The sequence below is a fragment of the Xiphophorus couchianus genome, chromosome 5, assembly GCF_001444195.1.
Source record: "Xiphophorus couchianus chromosome 5, X_couchianus-1.0, whole genome shotgun sequence".
Classification (NCBI taxonomy): domain Eukaryota; kingdom Metazoa; phylum Chordata; class Actinopteri; order Cyprinodontiformes; family Poeciliidae; genus Xiphophorus; species Xiphophorus couchianus.
Genome location: NC_040232.1, coordinates 14,135,109 through 14,155,483, shown reverse-complemented (window position 1 = coordinate 14,155,483; position 20,375 = coordinate 14,135,109). Strand labels below are relative to the sequence as shown.

Sequence of the window (20,375 nt, the reverse complement as noted above, 5' to 3'; positions counted from 1 at the left end):
AATTTTCTGGTTTTGATCTTTAATAATTCGTATTCTCATATATTCTCAGACTTATAGGAGAGAATTTGATCTTTTAAGACATGACATACGGAGAGACCTTCACTGATTGCAGGAAGATGCATGTTCATTCAGTCTGAAACGAGGACGCCTATTTATAGGCCTAATAATGAGCTCCAGCTTGGGCTTAAAATATTAAGTTTGTATTCCTCCGACATTAGAGATGATTATGCTTTCTGGCTGCAATTTGCTTTTCAATACGTAAGATAATTCTGTCTGATGTTGGATTATTATTCTCTTTGATTATGTTCTGTTTTTGTTCCTCTCATTTATTGTTGAAGTTAATCTTAAAATATACAAATTACAAGTTTCTTGTGAGATAGGACCATAATTATTTTTGTAGCAGAAACTTAAACAATTAGGTAAAGAGCCACTAAAGGCTCTGGGGATGTAGAGAGTCCAACAAGTATTTGCAAATATATTAATTCCTTTATTTAACAATAAAATCTACATTCAACTATTTTAATTCTGATGGGATTTTGGGATCTTATTTTTGTCCAAGAAGTCTTCCTCCCTCAACAGACCAGTAAATTCATGTTTGACCTTTGACATAGTTTGGTTTCTTGTAAAATCCTGTTTAAATAAATGTGCCTCCATAAACGTGTGTATATTCTGTAAAAATGTAACTGAATCCTTTATTATAATTGTAGCATGCCTGCCCTTTATAAGCTCTCAAGGGAATTAGACAACCCAACTTCATAAAATGCAGCAAACAGGCTTCTTTTTTATTTCATTGAGTCTGTAAAGTTTTATTGTTTCCCAATTTTAGGCCTCTTTATAGGCTTCCGAGATAATACTCCTTACAGACTGCTAAAATCCTTTTCAGATGGAAATTATGCCCTTGAGGTTTTCAGCCTAGTTTTTAGGTTCTTCATAGTGACGTCACCCTGGCTCTGGATTCAGTCTATTTCATTCTACTTCTTCTAGATTCAGCAGCTGCATCCAAAACTGGATTATAATACCCTAATCCCCTGTTTATCCTTGTGGTGGTTTGGGCATTGCACTGGAGTGAGAGCTCTTTTGTATTTTTAGGTTATGCAGTGTCCCTGAGGTGGATATTGCATGTCTACTTTTGAAAACCGCTGCAGTTGGTCCTCAGATATTACCTTCATAGCTGCTGCTTGATTTATGAAAAGAAAAAAGCAAGACCGCCATGCATCTCTAAGCAGGTGATACTCAGCTACACGTACCCCAAAACTTGAAAGATGAATGTCTCATAAATTTGTTTTAGTCTTGAATTATCACAGTTTTGGAAACTGTTACATTTTAAGGAAAAGACGACAGAGGGGATTGTTTTAACCCTTTCATGCATAGTGGTCACTACAGTGGACAGCTATCTAAAAGCCATTTTCTTGTGCTTCGTGTGGATTTTTATGTTATAAATGCACACAGACCACTGAAGTGGACACTAATGCATCATAAAATATACCATCAACTACTGGCCATCAGCTGCAAATGCAAGAAATTATTTTTGTTAAATACAATATGGCCGACAGACAAAAAAGCATGAGAACCGACCCGGTCCCTCCTTCTACTGTAGACGACTCTTGCAAGTAAAAAAAATATTGTGACATCAGATAACCCCTAAGGAACAATACTACTGATGTATTTTTCAAATAACAACTTTGTATTTGGACAAAATTACAATGGATCACATAAAAATTAAAAATTAAAAATAAATTATTTTTACAAAAAAATTTTCCTACCTTTTTTATGCCTTAAGAAAATAATTTTAAAAAATGGAAAAAAAATTCTGACACAAAGGATCATAATTCATGCATCAGAGTTAATGTCACCAGTATTTTTGTATCCTGTGGGCATGCGCTTGAATCCCAAGACAACAAGTAAAACAGCATTTTATAGAACAATATCAGACTTTTATTTTTGATTGAACCCTTTAAAAGAGTTTATCCAAACATAAGAAGTATGTGCACTGGGAGGTAGATTTGAATTTAAAGTAAGAACCCAGATAGAACTTGGTGAAAATGTATTATTTCTTTCTGAGTATCACCTTTAAATATCAAAAGCTAGACTGAATTTTCAAATTCATAACAAAGAATAAATATGAATACTTCTGCTTTGTTTGGTGTTTCACTAAAAACAGATTGCCTCAGTGACCTTGCCACCATTTTTGATCATGCACGCAGCCAATCCAGTGTTTGTTGAGTTGGCAATACAGTCATATTCAATAAAATAAATATTAGAATGCATTCAGAAGGGTCTTGTTTTACCTATTAAAAATATCAGCCTTAAACATACTTTTCATTAAGCCCACATTTCTGTATTAAAAATATGTTTTTTATTGGTCTGATGTAATATTTTAATCTTAAATGTTGTGTTTTCATTAGATGTAAGCAGAAAATAAAGGCTTGAAAAATATCAATCTTTTATTTAGCCAATATAATATTTCACTAAGTGAATATGATTAACTGAAATAAATGGACTTTTCAATAATCTTCTAATTTATTAGATATGACTGTACACAGATCAAACTTGGAAACAGCATCTGATTGCTTAATGTCAGAAACACAATGCCTACAGCTGGATGTCTGACTGTTACCTCGTCAATAATGCAGAGTCGATGCATGTTCGAGGGAAGAGCCAGGATTGTCTTACCGCTCCAGTACGTTGTGACACATGCGAGCACACCTGACTTTAACTACCCAAGAGGACTGGAGGAGGCTTTAGGTGAAGTAGGTGGTTAAATCTGTGTGCAGCAACATGATGAGAAGGAAAAATTCATCTTTACAACCACATTCATTGTCTTTTTGAGAGCAATACAGTTTTATAAGATGCTGACGTTGTTGAAAGTAGTAACACTGAGGACCAGTAATGCTGGAGGACTTTGTCAGGATGCCTTGGCAATGATGAGGATGCTCATGAGAAACACCATGACGAAGAAGATCCACATAAAAAATCTATCCATCACCTTGGCAACTTTCTTCCACTCTGCTACCTTTGCACAGGTGGCTCTCTGCTCTTGGAAGCAGTTGGCAATGTACTGGATGTTTTTTACCACCTTGAAGAAAAACACAGAGGAGTTAAAACAAACACTCAATAAAGAGTGTTGATATTCTTTAAAAAGAAATCGCCACCTGTTTATGTTGGAGGCAGGGACAGCAGCAGGGGCAAGATGGGAGTTGAATTTTCTCTGAAGAGTAGAGATTTTGCTCCTTAACCCCCCCATTCAGGTGCTGAAGGTTTCGGAAGTGCGGAGGAGCCTGATAGTCCAGTTGGTCCCGTCTGATGTGGTGGTAGTGTTGAGTGGGCTCTTGTTTCATTTCGCCTCGCTCCAATGTGGAAGGACGGTTGTTGTGGTTGTTGTAATAGTGATATCTACCATTGGCGTTGCCATTTGCATGACTTTTGTAATGCTTGCTGTGATGATGCACAGCTTGGCCGTTGCTGTACCTGTACAACTCGCCGTCGTGATGGTAGGAGCCATTATGGCAGCTGTCATCATAGTAACAACCCTTATCACCCATAGGTTCCTCCGGGTACAGCGGGGTCCTCTTGCTCTCCGGTGTCGTGCAGTTCTCCCCCACTTCATAGACGAAAAAGATTTTCGACATGTAGTCGATGATTAGCACTTTCGCCCACTGCGGAACCGGTTTGGCTTCTGCACCACAGAAATGGATGTTCATGATGAAGATGGTGAGGGACGTGGAAGCTGTGATCATTGTCATGGTGGCAATGTAGTACTTCCCTTCAGGACAGGATGGAGAAAATGATACGTTTAGGGAGCGTAAAACTCCACAATATCCAGAAGTTAAAGACAATAGTTGAAAATCTACTGTGAATCTCATTTATATCAATATTTCTGTTATAGAGGGTTGTTTTTTGTTTTTTTTTAAACTCTCTAAGCAAGCTAGTGTAAAAATGTTCTGTTAGTTTCAACAGTTTCAACAACATTATAGCATTACTATCAATACTAGACAGAATAACAAAGCAGAAAGCTCCAAAGAGCACATTAGAGAACTTCAGCAAAGACGTCAAAAGTCTCTATAACAATCAAGAGAATCTAATGGGTTCCTTGGGAGGCCTGCTGGGGAAAACTATTTCCTGCCATAACAAACACTGTGGAGTTTGGTAAAAAGATAACTTGAGCTGGGACTGTGTGAGATGATGAAAAGCTGTTGGCAACAGTTCATTAAGTACAGCGAAGGATTTCTCCTTCTGTTCCTCTTTAAAAGGCCTTGGGAATCTCATCAGAGTGCAAGCATATACATATACATATCTACAGTCATGTTCAAAAAATCTGGATATATTTTTAAAAATTAGCAGTCTTGAGTCTTGTTAGTCAGATTAAAATTCCCCTTTGAAAATAATAACCTTTAAGCAGATAATAAAAACATTTGTGTTTTTAAACATGGTGCTTTTATTGATCTCATGTGATACTCTAATTTTAAATGTGTGTGTCAGATTTTTCTTCTTTCTAACTTTTCCTTAGTTTGAGTGGTGCTAAAATAATTCAATTATCCATATCTAAAATTTGCCAGTTAAACCCAATGGAGTTGGGTTTAATTGGCTTTAAATCCAATGACCTGTGAAAAAAAGCAGAATCTTTAAAGAGAAGCACTCAACAAAAATGAATCACAAACAACAGAAAAATTATTAGGTAACTTTTTCCTTTGGTTTTTACTTAATTACCTTTTTAAGTAATTTTAAATATTCATTTAACTACAGATGGTAGTTCTACATTTGTAGCTAACTCCCACATGAATGTCGACCTAAAGACAGGCAAAAATGGATAAAAACTGGTTCAGACCTATGTAGGGCATGCTTTCAGCAGGAGGCATGCTCTCAGCCACCAGCAGCTGAAACACAGTGAGCGCCAGCAGCACCGTGACCCCCAGAGACACCTTCTCTCCCGAGTCGGCTGGCAAGTAGAATCCCAGTGGAGCCAGGAATGAGATGAGGAAGCAGGGCAGGAGCAGGTTGAAGATGTAGAAGGAGGAGCGGCGCTTAAGGAGCAAAGTGTAGGTGATTTCTGTGTACGGGTCTGAGCAGCAGCCATACATCATCACATTCCTGACTGCAGGCATGCCGTGACACTCCCACTCCACGTTCTCCACAAAGTCGGACAGGTCGCCGCTGTCCATGCCTAAACTGATGTCCACCTGCATGGAAAGTTTTTCCATTTTTTTGTGTGCTCCCAGAACGGACAGAGATCATTTAATGGTAATAATATGCTTCAAGGTTACATTTCTATTGTCTGATCTCCAAGAACTTTATTTTTTAATGTTCTCCACCTTTTGAGGGTCCTGCTTCCACATACCTGGTTGCCATTGTAGGTCCAGGAACCAAAGGTGAGATTGCATGACTGCCAGTCAAAGGGGAAGTAGGAGACGTCCACCACACATGAGCTCTTTGTGATGGCCGGAGAGTCCCACACGATCTCTCCGTTATAACGAAGCTTCACATTAGTGCTGGGCGACTCTGAGGACTCCTCATCGGCTCTACATTAACAGAATGAAAACAAAGGACACATTTATGGATGCGCGTTTTCTTATTTTAGTCACTATTCAACGTCTGCTTCGTCTCTTTTGCTTCAAATTACGGACTTGTTGTAGAGAACAATGTCAGGTTTCCAAACCAAATCACTGGGGATGTTAATCATCTCTAAGTCGTCGTAGTCCTCTTTGTCCCACTTCAGGTAGGCATCGTGCCAGACCTGCCGTATCCACAGGTAGGTGGTGAGCACCTGGTTCCTTTCATCCTATACCACAGGCATTTCCATTAAAAAACAGACAATTTAAGACATCTCAATCTAGATAGCAAACACAACTCAGACAATAAACCACAACCTAAACTGATTTACTAAATGCTTTCCAACAAAGAACAGTACAATAAATATAAATGTTACAGCTACAATCTACTATGACGCAGACACAACAAGTTTTATATTTAGTACATTCCAGTCTCTGCATCATTCAAAAACGTAAATGTATGAAGAAACTTTTGATGCACCCGCATCATCAAAGAAAAATATTTACGTTTCCTTTGAGAGATGTTACCAACTTTAAAGATTTGAGGGGTTTGAATTATGTGCTGAAGAGAACAAAAATCTTTTTTTATTATTATTTTGTCTGATTTTTAATTGCTATTTTATAGCAGCCATAGCCATAAGTTTTTATGCTTAAAATGTATTTATTATGCTCAGTCTCTTTTATTATTTCATATAAAAATGTAATTATACTTTGATGACTCTTAGTGACTCCATCCATCCATCCATGCATCCATCCATCCATCCATCCCAGTTTATCCCTGTATAGCTGATGGTGCCTATCTCCAGCAGTCACTGGGCAAGAGGCTTGATACACCTTGTATTTTCCTAAATAAAAATTAAAACAAAAAATTAAAAAATCTTTCTTCCAAACACACTCTTATGTTTATCAGTAAAATAACAAACAAATGTGAAACGTTATCAATGGAGTTTACTTGCACAAGAAATGAAATATTTTGCCCAGCTGTAGCAATAACCTACAGGAAAAATTGATCCATGACACCCAAGTTAATTATTTGTATCATTAGACATAGCTATTTCTAATAAAGTAAAGTGAAAATTGCATTATTACAGGGTAATGCCACCTTTCCCTCTCTTTTTTGTTATATTTATATGAACATTTGCACATTTGTAATCAAACTGAGCTGCAGAGGTAAACTTGCCTGAGGACATGCAGCAGATCTTCCAGTTACTAGAGTCTGCAACAACTCATTTTACTAAGTCACAGTTTTGTCTCAGAAAATGGAGAAAATCCTGAAATGCTATATAATCCAGCTCAAATTCTTACATTTTTGGGCTCATACCTGTGGTTTTCTGTTTGTGGATGACGTCTTCTTGAGTTTTCTCTGTACTCACCATGTCTTTGATCTGTGACAGCGTGATCTGAAGGGAGACATTGAGGGCCTTGTCTGTGTCCTCCACAGGTCTCAGAGCGTTGGAATAGTCCTCCATCAGGTCATTCAGAAGCTTCCGGGCATAATGACCCTGAGCACCATGGGACACTGAGCACACATGAAGAGGTAAAACATAGAAAAAACATATGTTAGAGAGGCCTTTTCATTTCTGAATCTAGAACAACAAAGGAGAAAAACAAGGCAATCAATAATAAGATAAACCCTTCAGCAAAACTAACCTTGCACCAAAAGACTTATCCAAACCATCACTGCTGTTCTCCTCATTTTTTGTTTTTTTTTGCTCCTCTCTCGCAATGTGATCAATTATTTAGCACAGCGGTCACCAAGACCTGCCTGGTCCAGACCCAGAGCGTCACTCAGTTTGGATCTCGGTTCTGCACCGTTGAGACAGAACCCTACGAGACCGCAGAACGTTCCTGAAGTCTGACATCCTGTCAGAGGCTCTGAATGCTTGGCTGGTTGTTAGTTGCAGATCGCATCTGTCTCTCTCTATGTGTAATTGCTGCTGCGGAACAGGACCTGGGACATCACACACACTCACACACACATACTTTGATATCACATTGCACAATGTCTCCAGGTGAAATGTGATGCCCAACATCTTCTTCCACTTGTGTACATGACCACAAGCTGTACGACACACACACACATACACACCCAGCCGGACTGCGTTACACAGTTAGCGACATTATGTCCTGTTATTCATAATGAACACACACACACACACCCATTCACGCAGATATCTCTGAGGATATTTTCTCAATTAATGATCAGTTGTTCCAGTGTAATAAGATTGTTTGCAATTTGTTGAGCAATTACAAAAAGATTTTTAATTTCCTTCTGTAAGCAGATTATGTAAAAAGGAAAAGCTTACTGATCCTGTTAGACATTTTGCAAAAACAGAATATCTAAGAGTCATTCAAAATAATACTTTTGCTTGTATTCTTTGTCTTCCGATTAAGATTTTATTCATTTGTTTGTTTTTGAAAAAAATAAAAGGGTTTAAGTAATATTTGATAGATTAATTTTATTGTATGATAACATTTTTATTCTTTTCCAGAATAAAATGGAAATGCTTACAAATTATCTACAATTTCTAAATGTGGCCTTTTAGAATTTAGCCAAATTTGAGCAGCAAGAAAAATGTGTAAGCTGAACAAAGAGTAAAACCGAGAGGAAACGGATGAGGCTTTGTACATTCTTAGAAGGGCCAAGTAGTGGTCCTCCTACAATCCATTCTGCCAGCTTAGTTTTAAGCTAATTTTGCATGTATAGACCTGTTTGCACTGCTGCTGTTTTAAGTTATATTTAGATAACTTAAAAAGTTATCTTCACAAAATAGACAGTAAAGTGAGTGTGGTTTGAGGGAAACTTTGAGCTCCTAACGTTTTTCGTTGTTTCTTTAACTGAATGAAATTCTGCTGATCTGAAGATTTTGTTTGAAATTTCAGAAACTAAAGTAAAAACAACATTTTCTATATGAAGTTTGTCTTTTTTTTGTTTTGTTTTTTCTTTCAAATTTAAAAGTAAAAAAAAAAACAGTTAACTATTTGTTCAAGTTTTGTTTTTCTCCAATTTGATATACAAGTGGTAGAAAATATGTACATTTTCTACCAGCTCCAGGACACAACTGTCCCAGAGCTGACTTTACATGTCCTCTGTAATTAATATGTTACCACTGTAGCCTCGGCACTTTTTTTTTTTACCTGAAATCAGTTTATTTACAAGAATAAAAGCAGATAAATCTGCAACATTACAAAATACGGGCAAATGTTACTGACAATGTGCTCCGATTCCGCAGAGAAACTGCACATTGCGATGTTACTGTGTCACTCAGTTTCTGTGGTACTGAGCTCTCACAGGACAGGTGTTTCCTGTGTGCATCTAAGACAGGGTGTGCATGAGTGCGTGTGTTTGTAAGGGAAAATAAGCCATAGTGTAAGTCAGTGGCAAAAATTAATTTCTGCAAACCATAACCTGTATTTTCTTGTTTGTTTGTTTTATGATCAGAGAAGGCTTTTGAAGATTTTTTGCATATTTTTGTGTCTGAAACAAGATGATCCATAAAGAAAAAAAGTGTTAAGTGATGGTTGGAATATAAGCTTGTGTGCTGATCGATGAGAAGCATGATGCAACAAACACAACAAGAAAGAAGTGCTTCGAGTTTTTGCACAACAGAAAAGGAACCAGAACTTGTCTGGGTGCTGGTAGCCTTGTGAGTGTGCACACACAAGTGCTGTGAAAAGAAGAATATATTAGGTAAACATCACTTTTAGCGAGTTGGATTTGCTATGAAAAGAAAGATTCATTAAAGATTTGTTGTCAATTTGTTCAGTTAATCGAAAATCTTCGTATTTAATGTGTGGTAATAAATCCAGCCCTATTATGAGGCAGGCTACAAGTTGCTTCAACAGAGTGAAAAACTTCACTCTATTCAAGCTCCATGTAAACAGAAATTTAGTCTTGGCAAAAAAAATGGGAGCAAATTGAACTTTAAATCTCACTGATGCTATTAGCATTTACTAATAATATGATGCATTAAAGTTTAAATGAAAGTGGCTGTGAAGCTTTCATAAACTCTCATTAACGCCATGTCTCTGAATGTTGTACCTTTTGAATAATGAAGGTCTCACATTTTCATCTCCGATGTTTTTAGATGAGAGCAGACAAAGTAATCCAACCACAACATGTATTTGACCAGTTTTTTATTTTGTGTTTCCGGTAATAAATGCTAACAAAGCAGCAAAGTGAGAACTAAATATTAAGATTCAGTTAGGCCTTACCGGCTGATAATATCAATGGTTATATACAGTATATTAAGGATATTAAGGCTATACTTTGTCATCTAAACAACTTTGTTTAATCTGCTAGGATTGTTTCTTTTTCAGTGTGTAACAGCAGGCCATGCATCTGAGAGATGATATCCAACCTCTTCCTTAAAGCGAAGCTCTATAGTCATTGGTCATCTTACTGGTCAGACTTTGACAGGATTGTTTTATATCGCATATATCTACGAGAAACCAAGAGTTTTTCCTGCTACGGAAACAGTTACAAACATGTGACGTAAATGTCTTCATCTGAGGATGTGCAAAGCACTTCTCCACAGATGACTGTGTGCTCAGCAATTTCTTGTGATAACCAGAGTTGTTTTCTTCTGTTTTATTTCAGGCTATCCTCTCCCCAAATGGAGGCTGCATGATTCTGTGAGGGTTGAAGTCGCCTACACAGTAAAAACTGCTGAGTTATTTCTCGATCCCCAATAGGGAGTGCTTTAATAAAACACTAGATCACAAAATGTGAAAGAGGATAGAAGGGGCTTTGCATAGAAACCCCGACTATGTTGGACCTCTTCCACAGGAGGAAATAAGAAACGGATGGTAAAATTATGCTGTATACTAATTTTTATATCAGTGGGTTAGGTTTAGTTTGCACCAGAGAACAAGTGTGGTCACTCAAGCTAGATTAGCTTTTTACCTAAGTAGCTAACACAAGCTAGTGCTAGTCATTTTTAACATTTATCTTTTGATCAAAGCCATAAAGACATAAAATATTTTATACAATGCATTATTTTTAGTCTGAACTTTGTTATCCATTTTCAAGCGTTTGGCACCAAGTCTTATTTAATATAATCAAGATGGTTAAGTTTTCATTACTCAATCTGAGTGAAGTTTTTAGCAGAATAGAATAGAAAAATCCTTTATTTTTCCACAGTGGGAAAATTGATGTGTCAGGCTACCTGTTGTTTAGGCCACTTCCACAACTAGCCAAGACATCAGTTTGTTGAATAGTCAGTTTGCATTCACTCAGTAAACAAACTGCACCAATGTTTTCCTCTGGACAGGACTTCACTTGTTTGGCTTGACCCATAGTTCAGCTGAGCTTTCACACCTGTCCCAACAAAGTGCACTATCTGATTAAAATCATGTTTTTAAAGCAGTCCAAACAGATTTGGTGTGTAAACAACATCAGGGTAATCAGGTTTATTGGAGACTGTAAAAACAGCATGTAAGTCAGCTGCTCAAAAGTCCAATAAAATTCTCAGGTTAGTCTGAAACCTGGTAGCTGTGGACCTGGATCAGTCATTGGACAATTGAGACACTTGTGAGTTCAGTTCCAGCTTCCTCATTACACAAGTCAAAGTTTGTAAAAAATAAAAAATAAAAAAGAAACTAAAGTTGCCTAAAAACATTGTGCATTGGTGCATGTGAACTGTATTCTCAAATAATTTAATGTGATTTTTGTAGAAACACTTTGAGGATCAGTAAAATAATAAACTACTTTAAGTTGCCTATAGCTGAGAGTGAATAGCTCTTCCTGTGTCTCTCTGTGACCTTGTGATGGCTGTTTGTACCCTTCCTCTGCTCAACAGACTGTTGAAGACTGATAAATTATTGATTTTCACCCAAATAGACCTGGTTTAGTGAACAAGGCTTTTTTGATCATTTTTATGCAAGTCATTTGACATTTAGACAGTTGTGGACCCATAAACTGTTATAAATCAATCCAAAGTTGATCTATTTTGAATTCAGGACTTGGATAGAAAAACAACATAAAATGGTGTGTGACTGTGTCCACAAAAGGCGAACTAAATCACTAAATGGGCACAATGCACAACATACAGTCATATTCAATGAATTAAAATATGCATTCCAATCAGGCTAATTTGTCTGATTAAAAGTACATTCTGAAAATTGACAAACTTTAAGTAGGTATTAAGCATACTTTTCGTTAAGTCTATATTTTAAAAATGTTTTCATATTGAGTATATTAAGTAAATATTCTTGCCCTGCGACAGACTGGCGACCTGTCCAGGGTTTACCCCGTCTCTCGCCCAAAACGTTCGCTGGAGATGGGCACCAGCAGCCCTCCTGACCCCACTAGGGACAAGGGTTTTAGAAAATGGATGGATGGATGGATGCAAGTAAATACTCTAATTTTAAATGCCAGGTTTTCATTAATTGTAAGTGAAAAATCATCATAATTAAGAGTAACAAAGTATTTAAAAAGATATTTGTGTGTAATTAATCTATATAATGTATTTCATTTAGCGACAAGGTTCCTGAAATTAATTGACTTTTCAATAATATTTTCATTTATTTAATCAGTCTGTAGTGTTGCAGACACATTTCAGAAAATCTTGGTTAGGTGTACAATAAAATGCTAGATTTATGATTTTTTTTTATGGAGTTCATATGTTCTGTTTTAAAATTTTGATGTACTCAAATAATAAAGTTCAAGAAAAATTAGAAAGCTTAGAAACTGTAACTTATGTTATTTAGCATGTCCAGTCAATACTGGACCACATCTAGATATGAAACAAGAAAATGTGTTAAAAAAAAAAAAGCTCTGACTTTTTACTTACAATTTGTTAAAAGTTTGTTTAAATGTTAAAACACTGACAACATATTGGCTGTGGGTAAAGTACCAATCAATACAATCCACAGGGCTAACTAATTGAGCCTCGTCACCATGGTAACGTGACGTCTCAAAGAGGTCTGGTGAGCTTTCTCTAAATTGATGGCTCAGTGAGGTCCTGTAGTCCTGCAGCAGCAAATGAAAGGCAAGTATTATCAAAGTTATTTGCTGCATCTGTGTTGTGGCTGCTGTTCTGTCAAAATGTCAGATCTGATGAAGTAAAGATCAACTCACCAGCCCCTCACATAGATCCCCCGAGGCTCTTCAGATGTCAGCACAGGAACTACTGCTAACCGTAAAGTGGCTCGACACCCACAGTGCAGTACAATGCCTGTGGGCGTGTGTACATGTGTGTATGTGTGTGAGAAAAAGACACTCAGACAGAGAGATAAAGGGATGAGGCATTGTGGTAGCTGTGGCACAGAGAATAATGAGACATAAAAGATGTGACCACAGCAGTGAGCCAAACACACTGAACTTTAAAGTCGAGAGCTTCTCTTTTCTTATTCAGAATGAGTTGAAGCAGAAATAATTGTGGAACCATCATTAATAATATTGTGGATTGTAAATAAAACATTAAAGCTAAGCACTGAGATCTGTTAGTTTTAAACGCCTCTGTTCAGATGGTCCAGCTTTTGTGAATGTTGTGTGACTGTACTGAAGCACTTGTAAGCGGCCCTGCAGAAAAGACTTAGAGTCGAAATTTGTGAGAAATTAAAATTAAGCTCTACATTTTTATTTTGTGTGTGTCGGTGTGTGTGTGTGCGTGTGCAATGTAATGTAATGTTTGTACATGAGAGTTCATGTGTAGACTGGGATGTGGTTAGGTGTTTTTAAGCATATCCTTGAAAAGTCTTGATGGTGCCTCTCATCCTCAGCGGCTCCGAACACCACATGAAGACGCAGAGGCACGCAGAGAAAGAGCGGGAGAAAACATGAGGGGGAAGGAATGGTTTCTCTGAGCCTTTTTCCTGGTTGACTCCGTTTTTTATGAGTGTGTTTTGTTCTGAAAACGACACTTTTAGTAGTAATTAAGTTTCTCAAATTTTACATAAGACCATAGCAACATTTGCATGCATTTTTACACATTACATACATGAACATACATTATGCCTTATTGGCGGAATCCCAGTACTTGATTTGAGCTGCACAGCTAAACCTAAGAAGATAAAACTTATCTCTAATCTAAACCTCCCTGCTTTACTTCTCCTGACTCTATGTGTGTTTAAGCAAATGAAAATGTCTTAAACAATAGTGCTGAGATGCAGTTTAATCATGTTTATGATTGCATGAATATTTTAAGATATGGAGATAAAAGAGCCATAGTTTCATTTCTTTACAGCTGAGCTGCTAACTATCTAGACATATCAGAAAATACAATGTTAGCACTATGTTTCATTTCCTCTTTTTGAAATGTTTCACTGAACTATTATTACTTTTATTGGGAGAGGATTTTTTTAAAGCAAGTAAATACAGGATAGGATTTTCTATTTAACAGCCTGACAGGCCAGAGACATAAAAATGCCAAATTTGTAGCCCTAATTCAGAACAACACAAGTTTTATTTAAAGATGATAAAACAGCTTAAGATCCCACAATGCATGTTATATTCTTTTGTTAAAGACTTGCACCACAAATAAATTCATATCATAAAAAATATTGGTGCAAGAAAATACTGAACCAAGTGTTTACAATAAGGATTTAAATTTAACATCTTACAGTGTTTGGTTCCTACATATTGAAATTCAATCCAGGAACATCCAACAAAACCAAGCAAGACACAGAGACTTCACAAAAAACCCACAAATTATTTTCTTTTCATTCTTGTACATTGGAATTATTGCAATGTAGAGCAGGAACATCAATTCAGGCATTTACTCAAACCTTAGTGACAAGTTTTAGCTTGTCACTTGTTTCATGAAGACATGAAGAAATTTGAACATTAGAAAGAAAGTTAAATATATCACAAATCTTATGCTTGTGGTTTTTCATGTCATTTTCATAAATAACTGAATAGATAAATGTTTCTAAAAAGAAACACTTTTTTCCCTTTATTCCTAAGCTAGTTCAGAACTTATGTAAAATTATTTTTAAAAAACATAATACTTTTTTATTTACAGCTCAAAAATATTAGCACCTCTGGCATGTTTAGATTTAAAATGATTTTTCTTTTAACCGAGACGTTTGTCAATGATCGTAAATGAGACGGGCATTTCACAAAAGATAACAAAACCATGGAAAAGGGGTATCAATACAAAAAATTGTTCACCCGTTCCAATATTTTATTTAAGTCTCCTCTGGTATTTTGTTGAATTATCTCTAGTTTTAAGCTCCTGATCTCTGAGGCCGGTGGGCCTCTTTGCCATCACCCTAATCTTTAGCTCCCCCTCAGATTCTGAGGACAAGTCAGAACTCTGACTAGGCCACTCCAAAACGATATAATTGCTTCGATTAAGACGTAACATGTTCAAAAAAACAAAACATTACTTTAAACCCTAGTCTGCCAAAAATATGAATATTTTTGGGCTTTAAGATGTATTTATGAAAACATTTTATTTTTAGGCCACCTGACAAAACATTTCTCTAGAAACAAAATTATAAAATGTACTCCACAAAAGGCTCATTTTGCTTTCTTAGCTAAAATCTATTTCCAACATAATTTAAATGATTTCTGACACACGCAATCACATAGTAATGGTAAGGGACCCAGAATTTCATTAAACCTGATTTAGAAATATCTGGAATGACATTGTTCTGGCTTCATGAATCCATATCCAAAAAATGCTGCTTTAATGTATTTGTGGTAGTAGAGAACCATATTTCTTTAAAATTTCAATTAAAAAAAAGTTCACCTACTAAAGTAAATTCTAGACTGAGACAAAAACAACCTTTTCTCTTTAAATACAAAAAACAATGTTCTGTTTGATATACTACAAGAACAAACATTTGTGACTTGATCCCTGAAGAAAAGTGTCCACCCCACATGCTGGTTTCTCGGTCAGTGACGTAAAAGATTTTTCAGTGTTCTCAGTTTAAATATGTTTGATTTTTGGGGGGGTTATTAGTGAAGTACAGCCTAGTATGTCAGAAAGTCATGTTTGGGTCCTTACATCTCGTCATGGCTGACTGAGTTTGAACAGCATATCTGGAGAAAAAAAACACGGCAACAAGATCAAAGTCAACGGTCAAAACACTTTGCACTGGTTCATGCTGAACAAGCGTCTCCTTTCCCGTTTCTTGTGCTTGTTAAAAATTGTCCTCACAGCGTACTCAAACACCTGCTGTACGCCGCGGTTACTCAAGGAAGAGCACTCCAGGTAGCCCTTAGCGTGCACCTCTTGGGCCACACGTTTCCCCTCCGCCGGTGAGATGCAGCTGCCCCGATGAACTCCCACCTCCCTCAGGTCCGTCTGAGTGGCCACCACCAGCACTGGCACCCTGGGCAGGTTCTCTCGGACCTCGGCAATCCACTTGCGCTGGATGCTGGCCAGGGAGTTGGGGTTGGCCACTGAGTAGCACATAAGGACGACATCGGCCTGCTGGTACGATCTCGGCCGGATCTGCTTGAAGTTGTCATTGCCCGCCGTGTCCCACAGTCCGAGGCTGATCTGGACCCCGTCCATGTACACCTCAACACCAGTGTTTTCAAACACGGTGGGCTTGTACGAATCTGGGAACGTCTCGGAGGTGAAGCGGACCAGTAGAGCCGTCTTGCCAACCGCGCAGTCCCCGACCAGAACACACTTCACGGACAGTTCAGTCAGGCCGTTCATGGTTGCCGTTGATTAACAAGCCTCTCAGGTTGTCTTGGGTTCCTCAAAGAAAAAGTCAAGGTTTTTCTGTCAGGTTAGCAGGATGTAAGGTCCTCAAGTGTGGGCTGTGCTTTCGTACACTGCTGGCAGTTTTCATCACAGGCTATGCTCAGGCATTCACTGATGAAACAAGTAGAGTTGCTCTCAGTGAACTGAACTGATCGATGTTGTCTCAAAGGTCTCGCATGCAGCCTGCACCTCTCCAGCGGATGACTTACGCAACCTCTTGGTTCTTTAGGCCATCTTGGCTCATCTCACTTCCTTCCTCTTGCTCTCAGTAGCAGCATGGTCAGCTCAGGGCATTTCTCTTCGGTCCTCTCATTGACCATCAATCTGCCGGTCCCGATGTTTATCAATGAATTTGGATGGTCTTCTGGGAACAGGAGAGACATGTTAGAAACATGAAGAATTGCAAGACATTTACAATAGCTAGAAAGCTGAATGTTTCAGTGACCACTTGACGGTTTTTTGAGTTTCTCGTTACGTAAAAACATTTGCGAACACCCAATCTACCATGAATGTGTGAGCAGCACCTCTTCCAAATTAGATAATCTATGACAACATAAGGTATTTTTATACGGAAGTAAAGACATGTTTGCTTGGGTGTGACCCAGAATCCACAGTTTGAATCCGAAAACGTACACAGGTGCTTATCTTCTGAACCTCATCATCAAGCTCACATGTGTTTCACTGTCTGCACCTATTTTGTTGTATCTCTTTTACACAAAACCCTCCCATTATTCATTCTGCTGTCTACACCACATATCAGGCTGTTGCAATCTGACGTAGGGACAGAAATCATTGGCCTATCATTGATCATTTATGATATTTCAGACATGTACATTTCTTCTGATTGCTTACAATGTCTGAGCTGATTTTAATATATTGGTGCACTTTTGTGAAGCAGAAAAAAACAACAACCTCAAAACCACCGTCCATGTCATCGAGATGGAAAGATTTGCCATCACGCAGATGGGACAAATTAATCAGTGGATTTTCCACATTTCAGCTCAATGATCTCACATTTGAGAACCTTTGTTTGATAAGATTAGGATTAGTACAAACAATTGACCTTTTTAGCATAAAAGCATTTTCTTTGTTCAGTTAAATCAACAAACTGAAACAAGTTTCATTGTCAGATTAAAAAAAACACATCAAACCTGTTGCCATAAAGGTATCAAGAACATATTGTTCCACTGAGATCAAATTTAAAAGACGGTAATCAAAAAAAGGCAACAAAAGAAAAGTGGATGCTTGGGCCTACCTTGTCAGCCACCCCAATCTTTAACGGGCGGATGTCGGCTGCTGCCTGTGAGACGTCACCGTGTCGAAAAGACCGACTTTAAACTCCAACAAAAGTATCTGTTATAACTGAGCTACAACAAGTTGAACCTCACAGCAACACAGGAAAGAAAAGTGGCAGATAATTAGGCCACTAATCACAGATGTAAAATACAGAAGCAGCCGCTGAAAGACAATCGGTCATACGTAGAGGAGGAAAGTCAGAAAGTGCGAGAAAAGGCAAAGTAAAACACATCCGCTTGTTGGAGTGTGGAGGTGTGACAGATCTGCTGCTCGCCTCCCCCACAGCAGCTGTGTTTCATACAATATGGCTGCTTTTTTAATCTCTCTTCACAGTTTGGATCTTTTTGGGTGTGCTTCTGACAGCTGGTGCACACTAAGATGTTTAGACACAAAAACAGCAGTGCAAGTGAAGCAAACATCCCACCACGGACTAGCTGAGCTAATATTTTTATAAATATCTCATATGAAATTATCTTTTTGTCCACATGTTGCCAAAAACCCTCAAAGACATAAGTAAAACTGATTTCTTATTTAATTTTAGGAGTTTACTTTTTGGTCAACATCCTGCATTTTTAGAGCGGATAGATCGTCACTGACTGTTTCTCTGAACAGAGATCACTGTAGAAATACAGTAAAGTCTGAGATTTATTGCTGCATTATTATATTTGCAAGAGCTTAAAAAAGGCCATCTTTAGAGATTTCTTGGCATGAGTTAAGTTTGACAAGAACTACACACGGATAAGACAGAAATTATTCATACACCTGGCAGATCACATTTTTATTTAAAATAATCTTTTAATACCAACATGTTTCTTCTGACTTATTATCAAAGATAAATAATAGAAATATCAATAAAAACATGCAAAAATAACTCCTGCCAATAATAAGGTTTGAATTGCTGTAATGCCAATAGTGATTTTTTCATTGATTATTGAGAAAAGTTTAAGTAACTTTTGACATGTTTATTTCACTAAAATGTAAATAAAACAGATATATACTGTAGTTTCAAACTTGATTTAAATTTTATTTTATCATATTCTGAGAGACATCCATTTAATTTGCTTTCAGATATAAGCTTCTTGGTTGAAAGTATTGAAATCTAAAAGACAAGGGTATGAATAATGTTGGGCTTAACCGTATCATCAGATCAAACCAGGACTGAGTTACTCTCCAGCAAATTTGATTGTTTATTTTAGAAATGTCTCTACAAATAAGGGCTTTCCAAGTCTTCTAAAAAACCAGGTCATTCATTCATATTCATCCATTAGTTGAGATCAATGGTTCTTAAACTGTGGTACAAGTGCTGCTGTTGGTGCATGAGTAGACTCTAGTTGTACTCAAAAGAAATTTTGGTAGTATTTACAAGATAAATAATGTGCTGTATTGTAAAGCTACTAATCACTTCCAGAATGAAGTGAAGCAGATTACAGTGAACCCAAAACAACCAACTGTGCTACATGTATCTCCATGATTGGCACCTTAAAGTGGAACTGACCTCTAACCCAGACCAGAAAGATTTGTTAATTGATGTTCTCAGTGACCAGATGAACTATTAGCAATACAATGTGTTTGTGTCTGACATGCTTAACTTTCAGACCCAGCAGCAACATGTTTCCTAAAGATGGTTGCATAATTTTGTGTCTAAAAAACACTGAACACAAACCATCACAACTTCAAGGAAATCTCCTGTTTTTACTGCAGCCGTCACTAAGCTGGCAACCATATTGAATTTTGAGCCTGTGTTGGTTTGAAACCTTTCACTTTCCCAACAAGAAAGCGTGAATTGTCCTGTTGATGTTTTAAATAGAAACTTACAAATAAAATTTTCTGAGACTAACTAGTTAATTGAACTGCATCTTTCAGTGCAGTCAGACTGATTTTGTTTCACTTTTTTTGATACAACAAAACAAACTGAAAAAGTCAAGTCAAGCTGCAGAGCTGTTTGCAAATACAATATCTGTCATAATGGTGGAATACTTGAAAAACATGAGAGGTACTAAAGCAATACATGTTTTAAAAAGTTTAAGAGTAGATGATTAAACATTAGATTACATTTTGACAGCTCAATAGTTGTAGTATTTAATGTTCCCACCAAGTCACACAATGGAAAAGCTTTTTTGCAGAATGAGCTTTGTTGGGGGCTGAGTGTGTCTTTGGTTGTTTGTGGGGTGGTAAAAGGATCAGCTCAAACTCATAGCAATAATCACTGGAGCAGTAACTCAAAGACAAACATGTACCTTTGTACCTTTGTTCTCATCTCATTGATTTTATTTGCCAGAGAATTCCACCTCTCTATGCAACTTAAAAAAAAAATCCCAACTTTCCTCTTTTTTGATCTGGTTGTTTATTTGCAACCCTGGAGAAAACCTTGATAAGAAAGTAACAGAAAAGAACATATTTTATGCAAAAAAAAAAAAAAAAAAAAAGTATGATACTGTTGAAATTTTGAAGGTGGAAACACATCTACTAGTCATGGGTATGTGGCACCTAAACATAATATAATTTGAAGCTGACAACTGAATGTGCTACTGTGGAAACCCATTTCAAGCACAGCTTGAAAATCGCAACAGTAATTTTGTAAAGATGAACTCACAATACGTATATGAGTAAGATAAATCTCATAATGTAACGAAAAAATAAGAAAGGAAATCTGAACTTCTTCCATATTCTTCAGGTAAATTATTAATTCAATTTGGGAGTGTGGTAGTAAATTTTTTCCAGATTGTCCTAAATTCTGTTGCGTAAATGTCATAACATTTGATAAGTGGATATATTAACTCCTAAAATTAAATCCAATCCAATACATGTGGACTAAAACATCAAACTTTCTGCGTATATCTGAAGGATAAATAAGGACAAGAACTGA

At 37.1% G+C, this 20,375-nt stretch overlaps 2 protein-coding genes across 4 annotated transcripts; both read right to left on the bottom strand.

Annotated features, from left to right (window-relative positions):
* Positions 1-2,431: 2,431 nt before the first annotated feature.
* On the bottom strand, positions 2,432-12,694 carry chrna9a (cholinergic receptor, nicotinic, alpha 9a). 2 transcript variants are annotated; one of them, XM_028016360.1, is made up of 7 exons: positions 12,628-12,694; positions 6,920-7,065; positions 5,622-5,776; positions 5,336-5,516; positions 4,826-5,177; positions 3,153-3,763; positions 2,432-3,076 (listed from the first exon to the last, which is right to left on the bottom strand). In XM_028016360.1, exons 2-7 carry the CDS (start codon positions 7,013-7,015, stop codon positions 2,906-2,908), a joined length of 1,566 nt encoding a protein of 521 aa, XP_027872161.1. In that variant the 5' UTR covers positions 7,016-7,065; positions 12,628-12,694; the 3' UTR covers positions 2,432-2,905. The 2 variants fall into 2 exon arrangements, with proteins under 2 accessions (XP_027872161.1, XP_027872160.1); XM_028016359.1 differs by lacking the exon at positions 12,628-12,694 and adding an exon at positions 7,197-11,812.
* A 1,241-nt stretch (positions 12,695-13,935) lies between these two features.
* On the bottom strand, positions 13,936-17,768 carry rhoh (ras homolog family member H). Of its 2 annotated transcripts, none has more exons than XM_028019300.1 (2): positions 17,469-17,768; positions 13,936-16,577 (listed from the first exon to the last, which is right to left on the bottom strand). In XM_028019300.1, exon 2 carries the CDS (start codon positions 16,163-16,165, stop codon positions 15,578-15,580), a length of 588 nt encoding a protein of 195 aa, XP_027875101.1. In that variant the 5' UTR covers positions 16,166-16,577; positions 17,469-17,768; the 3' UTR covers positions 13,936-15,577. The 2 variants fall into 2 exon arrangements, with proteins under 2 accessions (XP_027875101.1, XP_027875102.1); XM_028019301.1 differs by having other exon boundaries at positions 13,936-16,574.
* Positions 17,769-20,375: the final 2,607 nt, after the last annotated feature.

What these genes read in the sequence shown, in the direction of transcription:
- chrna9a (XM_028016359.1), bottom strand. Translation starts at nt 7,242, where the DNA reads ATGAGGAGAACAGCAGTGATGGTTTGGATAAGTCTTTTGGTGCAAG. An exon ending in GATAAGTCTTTTGGTGCAAG is followed by an intron (nt 7,066 to 7,196) that starts GTTAGTTTTGCT and finishes ATGTGTGCTCAG; the next exon opens with TGTCCCATGGTGCTCAGGGT. An exon ending in GGACCTACAATGGCAACCAG is followed by an intron (nt 5,178 to 5,335) that starts GTATGTGGAAGC and finishes CTTTCCATGCAG; the next exon opens with GTGGACATCAGTTTAGGCAT.
- rhoh (XM_028019300.1), bottom strand. Translation starts at nt 16,165, where the DNA reads ATGAACGGCCTGACTGAACTGTCCGTGAAGTGTGTTCTGGTCGGGGAC.